At 35.5% G+C, this 10336-nt stretch overlaps 1 protein-coding gene across 1 annotated transcript; it reads right to left on the reverse strand.

Moving 5' to 3' along the window:
• Window positions 1-543: 543 nt before the first annotated feature.
• LOC121854399 (myoneurin-like) lies at window positions 544-9998 on the reverse strand. Its single transcript, XM_042349061.1, has 3 exons — window positions 9903-9998; window positions 5412-5506; window positions 544-2528 (listed from the first exon to the last, which is right to left on the reverse strand). The coding sequence occupies exon 3, from the start codon at window positions 2157-2159 to the stop codon at window positions 900-902; it is 1260 nt and encodes a 419-aa protein (XP_042204995.1). The 5' UTR covers window positions 2160-2528; window positions 5412-5506; window positions 9903-9998; the 3' UTR covers window positions 544-899.
• Window positions 9999-10336: the final 338 nt, after the last annotated feature.

Below are 10336 nucleotides of genomic sequence, written 5' to 3' on the forward strand. Positions count from 1 at the left end.
AATGAGCAATTTCTGGAACTTTCGAGAAAATTTTTCCATAACCAGGAAAAATCCTGGAACGAGGGATTTTTTTCCGGCTTTGAGAGAGTTGTCTCGTTACCTGGAAATCTCTCATTCCCGGAAGTGCTCTGCACCAATTGTTCCGGCTAACAGGGATATCACTGTACAGTACTTACATTATGATAATAAAAAACACTAACTGAAAGGGTAATTAATTAACATGAAAGACTTTAAATATAACTCTTGAGAAAATAATTAGTTAATGATAAGGGTATAAATTTAAAAAAATGATTCTACTTTTGACTTGCATCAAGACCACTAAAGAGGATGCCAAAGAAACAAACCAAGCAGCACCATATATGGCTCTCAATAAATCTATATAATGTACTATAACATTCAACTAGAGTTATATATACATTAGCAGCTCACAGACCAACGATCAATGTACAGTACCATGTTTTCAAGTCAGTAACTGTCAAAACAAGGTCTCAGTAACTGCCAGTATAACCAGGTACTAAAATAAGGCTAATGTTATCAAAGGTAGAACTTGTGAAGCTTTTAATGTCATAAACATGAAAATTGTCATTCATACTTTACAACCAACAAATTTTAGAGTTATTTCCTTTGATTATCATTGATCAGTTTTTAATGTCTTTGATCAACTTCCAAGCTTCAATATGATAACTTGCATTCTTCTATACCAGATTTAATTAACATTTACTATTTAATTAGAAAGAGACACCTCATTGTTTGAATAAAAAAATAGATCACTGTTCATTACCACCAATAAATACTACATACACACACATATCTAGATCTGATATAACAAACTTTAAGATTTTTATTCCCAGTGTACAGTATTTTAACATAACAATATTATGACAATATTGTTAACATTCTTAAAAGTAACAGAGATCCTCAAAGTTCATGTCAGACTTTTCTTTTTTTAGAACCTTTTTATTGAAAAAATAATGTTGGGGTTCTTTTTGATGACCACTTACACTTACACTTGCCTCAAAACCAAACACAAAATCATGATCAGCACTGTTAAAAGCATCATTTGTTAGCCATGATTCAAAAGAAATTTGACTTCGTTGTGTGAGTTTAGCATCAGTGTCAACATAGAACTGTAATTTGTTCAATATTTCATCCTGTTTTCTTAAAGACTTATCAATTTTGTCTTGTTTTATACGTAAAGATTTTTTTACTGGATTTTCACACCTTTTCCATAAGTTTAAGGTTGTTTCTGGCACCTTAAAGTCACCCAAGGAGCTGTCACTTGCTATAAAAATCACATCATCAGTTTCACTTGCATTTTTATCATCATCACTATTTCTCAACAAAAGAGTGTCATGAACATTCTGATCTTTGACCAGATCTTGTGCTCCATTATTTTCAGTGTTTTCATTAGTGTTTAAATCTCTCCAGGATTTAGTTGAATCACTGCTACCATTTTCATTTACTGTCAAAGTATCCTTAACAGAATCATACTCATTAAATTCAACATTTGCATATGAATTGGCTGGCTGCAAATGTTGTGTGTCTTCTAACTGGGAATGATCTAAAGGTGGTGGTGTACTGGGGACAACAGGCATTGTAGCTAATGGTGGTTTGTCATCATTTATATGACATTTTACATGTTTGGCAAGATCACTCTTGCAGTCATAAGACATTAAACAGTCCTTGCAACCATAAACCTTACACTTGTGGGGATACAGAGAGTCATTAGCATTTAAGGCTTCTCCACAATCCTTACAAGCGTACCATACATCATGTATTCGCTTTAAATGGTTTACAATTTTACCAGGATAGAGAAAATCATCACCACAAAATTGACAAATGTATGGGGGGCGGCCACTATGGTTGACCAGGTGAATTTTCATTTTCCAGGCCTTATTAAATTGTTTCTGACAATAAAAACATTCATATTCTCCAACGTAGTGAAAAGATGCATGCATTTTAAGGCGTTTATCTGATTCAAATGTCCTGTTGCACAAAGAACAAACATTTTCCCTTCGTGCATGATGCTCTTTTCTTCTATGTTGCAGAAGATCTTTCTTTGTGATGAAAACCTGATTACACTCATTGCAAGTTTGCTTCTTTTTAGCTCTCTTCACCATCCTATTCTTAAGAACCTTTTCTTCAGCGTGACTTACCATGTTTTTCACGAAGACAAATTTGCTAACAAACACTTTCTCACATTTGAAGTTTCACTGACTGTAACTAATCTTTGAGAAAGCTTCACTAGATAACTCTACAAGATATAATTATTCATGGACATCTTAAGCGTGTGATGGCATGCATTAAATTTATGCTTCATGAAACCTTTTCTTTCTTTAAGTTTACCAAGGAGCAGTCTTTAAAAATGTCACATCAATTCTAGTTTTACATCCATTTATTCAGTCCCACCTTGTCCTTCCTTTTCTAATTATAATTTCAAAGTCACCATCTTTCAGGATTTTCTTCTCTGGGTAAATAACAAATTAAATTCTTAAGCTGTTGTCTACAGGTGAAAGGCTCCATAAAATCTGTAAAAAGGTAAAAAATGAAACTTGAGTTGCACTTGTGAAACATACAATATACAGTACACTTATTGGCAAACTTTCATTGTATAACTACTGCTACAATGTTTAAATACACTGAAGGATAAACTAACAGAGGGTGGACAACAACTACTGTATACAGAAATTGATCAAAAGATTTGAAATCTCATCACATCACATAAGATGCATATAAAGAAGCTTACTATACACAATTTAACCACTCACTACAGAATACAATTTGATTACCTCTGCTAACAAAATATATTACATGGGTATAGAGTGCACAGACAAAAACTGTAAAGTTTAAATACAGTATCATAAAAATCAAACAACTTAAAAATAATAAATGTTCAAAAGATGCTCATAAAGAGGCATAAAGTGTTGGAAAAGTCCCAAATTGGCTAATGCAGTAAGAAAAACAGTCTGGCAGATTCCAACAGCCAAGTAAAATTATTACTGTACCTGTAACCAGTCTCTCATTTTTTACTCAGAATAAACTCCAAATCTGCCCTTACCACCAAATATTAGAAAGATACACATTACTAATCCCTTCATTTACATACTGTAATGTATTTTTTAGGTTACGAGAAGTGTTGGGAAGACTGCCCAGAACACACTGCCAATTATTTACTTTAAACTGACAGGAAAAGCATTCCTTATCAACAAAATTTTAATACCTGCATCTGAAAAGTTTTTTGAGAAATGCATCTCTTTCACAAATAGAGGAATTCTGTACCTGTTGATGTATCATGTATATGAGAATTTATAAAACGGCTAACTCAATTAATAACTGACAACAAAATCTCAATACTTTTATTTTTACTTTTATCCTCTTCACCAGTGATCGACTCATTAGCCGCTTGGGCAGTCGGTCACGTCTCTGTTACGCACTGTTGGCAAGTACTGTACTTGGCATGCACTGGCTCCTGAATGCATCAGAACCTGTTCCGGTGCTATCACAACACTTTCTGGCAGGTTGTTCAAGGAACTCACAATTCTCAGAGAAAGTTTGCCCTCACAGTTTGTTACACTTGTAGTTTCTTCAACCTTGAGCTGTGACCCCTTGTGGGGAGGGCATCCGCCAGCTCCAGGTATGGACACTCGACTGAGTAGTGATCCTTTGAGATGTGTATACAGCTCACAAGGTCACCCCTTGCCCGTCTGTAGTATAAGCTAGGCAGTTGCAAGTGCTCTAATCTCTTTGGATAACTGAGGTGCCGAAGTGCAGGCACCAGTCTGGTGGCCCTCCTCTGGACATTTTCAATCAACTGACAGTCTCTAGCATATCTCGAGGACCAGACACGGGGTAACAGTACTCCAGGCGGGGAAGCACCTAGATATCTGAACGATCTTTAATTAAATTCTAACTTCATAAATAAATAGAACCAATGTGTTTTCAAGGTAGCCACAAAAATTCAAAGATTTGTTAAGCCCAAATAAACTATGATAACAGAGACAAACATAAATATTCAGTACCAGATAAAATACTATTAACCCGTTATTGGTCAAATTCGTAGATCTACGTATGCACGTGACCTTCTCTGAGTGGTCTATTACGTAGATCTACAAATTTTATTTTTTTAAATTCCTGCAGGGTCTGAAATAGCACAAAAGGATTAATATATTTAAAATATGACAAATGGCAACCTCTCAAAACACATCAGCCCTTTTCAACAACCTGTCCCTCTAAAATGCTCTTTTAAGTCAGACGATACTGTTAGGCAAGGTGTGATAGGGGGCGGAAGAGTGATGTGAGACAGTTGTGAGGGGAAGTGCAGAGCTTTGATTTCTGACCCTGCACCCATGCACACACACACACACACACACCCCCAGCTGCACTCTCCTCACCTCTTCCCAAATTTGCTGCCCTCAAAACAGGCTAAGAAATACGTCCAGAGACCTTTTCACGTATGCAATAACACAGTGTGGCATGAAAAAGTGCACAAAACACTAAGTACTGTTGCAGCGAGTGTGATTGTTTCACTGTGCTTGATACCCTGCTTGAGCAATATCATATCATTATAATACAGTACTGTATACTACAAAACAGAATAAGTAACATTGTAAATACGTAAATACCGATATAATTATTGTAGAAGTAACTTTAGTGATAAACAAAGATTTTTTTGTGTGCAGGGTTGGCCGTGTGTCAGTATTAAGACACTTTGTTGGCAGTTCATAATGTAAATAATGTTATGGTAATATGAAGCAATAAACTTGTAACTGGTACACTTATCACTGTTATGAGTAAATTAACCATATACAGTATAAATAACAAAAGTGATCAAATTATGTGAGGGGAACAATAAATATATAAGTCCAGGACTAGACACTATGAGTCCATGCCCCAACACGGTTTGTCACGCCATGCAACCACGAGCCGCACTCGCCACTCCTCCCGACCCAGAGCTTCAAAATGATAAGTACTGTACAACCAAAACTAATGTTATTCTCAGGTTTTATACACCAAGATGCACCTTTTAAGAAAAAAATACAATAATATTAATAATTTTCAGCTGACCAGGTGGTAACATCCCATAACCTGACCAAGTACAGTTTAATAACATAATACTGAAGTGAAACACAGGGTCTATAAAATGGATAATGTATAGTATAATATAGAGACAAAATGGGTATATCTGAGTAAGACAAATTACAGATGCTGAGATGCATTTTGGACATGGCAGGAGAGTAAAGTACTGTATGTGAGAGCACAGAGAAGCACTGTAACATGCAGATATCGTACAGTAGTGTTGTATGGAAAGAAATGATACCCAGCATTGAATGAAATTGTCATAAAAACAACCTCTCAAGAAATAAATAACCATTCTGAACATTAAAAGTAATTTCTGGAGAAAATTACTATACCTTTAACAAGGTTTGGGGGCACCTTATTTAGCTCATCAATCTGCAGGTCATTTTGATTGTCTTGTAAGATTGGCCATATTGTAGTATAACACATTCTGTAAAAAGGAATAGTGGCATGAGTTTCTATTACAATAGGTGCTTCACAAAATGGTGGATTCATCTTAAAACTCCCATCTGTAAGGCCATTGCACAATAGAAGGTAAATGCTTTCTTACCTCATGAAAATACAAAAAACTGCACAAGAAAGAAGTTTATCATATTATCACATTTACAATTTCCAGTACTGCATTTCCATTTTGAATCATAGAGGTGATGCCGAGGACAGTTTGTCCTGTTCATTTCCATGACTGGAAGTTTACCAGACTTTTTGAGGGAGCCTTTGGATAAATTATTTGGCTAATATCAGGGTTGTTGATTGTTTTTTTAATAAAAAATCTGATATATTTGATTAAAATTAAAATAAAGTATTATTGCACCATGATAGTCATCATACAGTCCAAAATGAGTAATATATACAGTATTATATTATCAAAGATGAGTACTGTACAGCATCATTCGCTGCCAACCTGTTACATCATGATAAAACCTGTGCCAGTGTGTGGTAGCCCTTAGTCACAGGCTCACACGATGTCAATGATCTTCAAAATTAAACTGTATGTCTTACATTAGATGGATGGTCTAACATTCACAATGATCCCATTATATGTGTTACTCTGACAACATTAAGTGGTCACAAATATCTAGTTGACACAATGGACACATCTGGCCAACCCCATACTGCTGATTATCTTGAAGAACTTACAAAGTCTTCAATCCAGGAGTCTGAAGAAGATTTTGGCTGTCATGTTGGCAATGGCATGACAGATAACGCAGCCAATGTCACCAAGATGCAAAAACAGAAGAATCAAGTGAATTGCACCTGCTGACCTATGGATGTTCAGCACACATTCTAAATCTTTTGGCTCATGACTTGGAAATTGATAATGTAAAAGAGCATGTGGTTTATGTGGTAAAATATTTTAGGAACAATCACTATGCCTCAGTAAGATACTGTCAGGAAGGTGGTCAACATCTTGTCATGCCCCAGGACATTAGACAGAACACCATCTCAGACTGCCTCAAGATTTATATAAACCACTGGCTACTTCTCATGAAATCTGAGAAATCAACAGGGAAAAAGATTGATTTCGGAGTAAGAAACAAGGTGTCGAACCTTGTGTTGAATTGGTCTGCAGAGGAACTACTGGCTCCACTGGAGCCAATAGCTGTGGCTCTAAATAAGGTACAGAGTGACAAATGCACAATTGCTGAAGCAGTTAATATTTGAAAAGGATTATGTACACCCTTAAGAATCACGCAGGAAGTGGCCAAAACAGTGAAATAAAAGGTAAACCAAGTCCTCACCAAGATTCACCTTCTTGCCAAAGGCACTCAGTGAAAAAGAAATGAATATTGCAATTGAATATGCCAATGAGAAATACCCCTTACTCGCTCCCACCATCATGAAGTTTCAGGCAAAATCACCTCCTTTCCAGGCATTTAAGTTTATTGACGATGTGACCAAGCTTGTATCGGCTATTGAATGGTGGAATTCTCACGCAAGTGTTTTGGGCAGTGATATACTCTCAGCAGTACAACAACTCCTGTCAGCAGTAGCCTCATCTTCAGGTGTTGAACAAGTCTTCTCCTCCTATGGACTTGTTCATTCGAAATTAAGGAACCGCCTTGGTACAGAAAAAGTAGCAAAACTTGTGCTTCTTTTTTAAGTCTCTGGATACACACACTGCTCATGGTTATGATAATGAAGATACTTAAGTAAGTCAGAAATTGTTGTGTATTGTAACAAAACCAAGGAGACATTAGAAATTGATTTTTATACAATTAAATGTAATGTTGTATCCAAAAGTATTGCGATTCAGTTGGTTTTGCTTTAGTTTTCTATATGCAAATTAGAAACAAGTTATCAGTGCCCTTAATATTTTCCTACAACTCCTACTTGTTTGAAGCATAAGTACAATACAAGAGAACATGTAAACTAAGACAAGAAATGTGATGATACTCATCTGAAATTTGAGTTTGTTGTTTCAGTTACAAAAGAATATTGTAATTTTTGCTGTGAGAACAGTGAATGGTGAACATTGCAAAAGTGGAAGTTCCTTGTGTTTAATTGTATAAGCTTCTGTAATAAGAGCATATTTTGTTTCTGTCTGATTAGCAATACAGTAGGCTCTGTAAGCAGTTTCGTTTAGTTTTTCTTCTTTCCCTTTACATTTACATGTAAAAATCAGATTTAAATCAATGATTATTTTTAATCTTTTGATTTAAAGCATGATTTAAATCAAATTGATTCAAATCAAACAGCCCTGGCTAATATGGAGAACTTCACAACCAACGAGTTATTTGCTTTAATGTGTATATTCTTGCTATATTTTCATCAGAGTTCTGATACAATAATCATCTTTATGGAAATTGCTTTGTTTGGTAAATATTTAGACAAATCAGGCGTGCACTACAGTACATTGTTTGGCGCGCACTACATTTTGTCTTTCTCAGCAGTTATGCAGCGGTACTTAGCCAATCATACGCTGCGCAAGCTGCGCTGTCGCTCTCTGCCCAGCGAGTTCAAATTTCACCATGGCATGTGAAGGGTGTCGCCGTTCATATATGGACATTAGCAGGAAGTAGGTAGCTATCAAACAGGGAGGTACTACCACCTGGGAAGTTATTGGAAGCACAATGGTATTGTCTAATGGTAGACCCTGCTGCTATATGGCATCACAAAAATTGTGACCAAGTCCCAGGTTGCTGATCTGACTTTCTGCCTCATTTACACACAATTGCAGGATCTCAATTTTTTCACTTACTTTGACAACACAACATACATCTATTGTTTCTCACTTTTGATCTTTTTTCATTTTTGTATTTCTTTATGGTTCTTTTTTATTATTATTATTATTATTATTATTATTATTATTATTATTATTATTATTATCTTAATTTTAATTTTTTTATCTTTTTGTTATAAATTTAGTTTACTGTGAATTATTATCATCATTAGTAGTAGTAGTAGTAATAAATTTTTGCCCCCAAGGCCCCGATATGGATGAGTGACCTGTGCCAGGGTGGGCTAATCCCTGTAAAAAAAATAAAAAGTAAAATAAATTGTGAATTCCGGGGAAAAGGTGGGGTCCGACTAATTACCCAAATGTACCCAAATGTAGCCTTAAAGAAGTCAAATAATGGTCCTACAAGAATAAATCAGACTGCCAATCACTTCTCGACTAGTATTTGGTGTCACAAAGTCACCAAAAATTGGCAAACTTAATTTAACCTGAGTTAATAGATCGAGTGCATGTACCTAACCTAACCTAACACAACTCAGATTAAATTAAGTTTACCAATTTTTGGTGACTTTAAGACACCAAATAATAATCAAGAAGGGATTCACAGCCCGATTTACGCTTGTAGGACCATCATTTGACTTCATTGCGACTAAATTTGGGTACATTTGGGTTCATTTGGGTAATTACTCGCTCCCTCGGTACAAGCACGCGATCTATTAACTCAGTTTAAATTAAGTTTTCCAATTTTTTGTGACTTTGTGACACCAAATACTAGTCGAGAAGTGATTGGCAGTCCGATTTATTCATGTAGGACCATTATATGACTTCATTGCGGGTACATTTGGGTAATTAGTCGGACCGGAAAAGGTGATCTGACGCTTCAGTTTTTTACAGAATTATACTCTAATTTATGAACGTGTTCATGAGGAAGTACTTTTCACATCAATACTGTGAAACTGAACTGGGTTTGTCTTCAAAGACAACAACCATTCACCACTTCCTCCCGTCTCAGTAACAGTAAGTGATGCTAGGTTAAGTTGTTAGGTTAGGTTACCTTGAACTTTAAAAAAAAAAAGACTTTTTTTTACAAATTTTCCACAGCTACGACAGAGTCCACTGTAAAACACAGTGAAATTACAGCATTTTAAAATTTGTTTACTATGAAAAATCATCGGCAAAGTTGTAAATAATTACCAATTACTTTTTTTCTCTTTCTCCCTATACAAGACACAATATATAAGTACGTGTTGGCAACTTCTAAATATTTACCATATTTAGCTATTACAAATACACACTTCAACTTTTATGGAAAATAAGAACAATGTTCCAGACACTTTACAGCTAAACTATGAATTAGAGTTTTATTCAAACTCCCGTCAAAAAGTATTTTGCATATTTAGATATTTAGGCAGATTTTCTCCATTACTTGTTTTCACGGACAGTGATGGACTGTGAAGGCTTAATCCAAACATTTGGTGAAAATAGAAATTTCACTCAGCATTAAAGAGTCAAGCTTATAATAAATCTTCTAATTTATCTCGTTCTAACTAACTGGAACAATTATCAAACATGGTATGGCCTTCTCAACTTATTTCGTCCATTAAGCATTATTGAATCGAGGAAAAGACCAAACAGTAATGGTATTTACCCTTGAGGAAAGAAGGCTCAAGGGACAACAGGACACGAACACACGATAACAAATATGGGTCGCTTTTTCTAACAAACTTTTCTTCATTAAACTTAGAAAATGGGAAATACTTAGTTTTTAATTTCTTCATTTCTAATTTATCATTTCACCACTTATAACAGCTCACGAACCATTAGGACGGTTAGTATTTTTTTCCTATGAACTTTTTTGTCTAATATAGTACACAAGGAAACCAAAGTACAATACTTGGAAAAAACCTGCCATGTTTATTTTAACAGATTTATCCTCTTCACCACTGATCGGTCACGTCTCTGTCACTCACTGTTGGCAAGTACTGGGCATGCACCGGCTCCTGAATGTACCTGAACCCGCTCCAGTGTTGGTCAAGTCTGGTCTTGAAAGAGCTCACACTCGGTGCCGTCACAACACTCTCT

Source organism: Homarus americanus, unplaced genomic scaffold (genome assembly GCF_018991925.1).
Source record: "Homarus americanus isolate GMGI-L3 unplaced genomic scaffold, GMGI_Hamer_2.0 scaffold54443, whole genome shotgun sequence".
Classification (NCBI taxonomy): domain Eukaryota; kingdom Metazoa; phylum Arthropoda; class Malacostraca; order Decapoda; family Nephropidae; genus Homarus; species Homarus americanus.

Excerpts from the sequence above, each read along its gene's own strand:
- LOC121854399 (XM_042349061.1), bottom strand. The coding sequence starts at position 2,159 with ATGGTAAGTCACGCTGAAGAAAAGGTTCTTAAGAATAGGATGGTGAAG.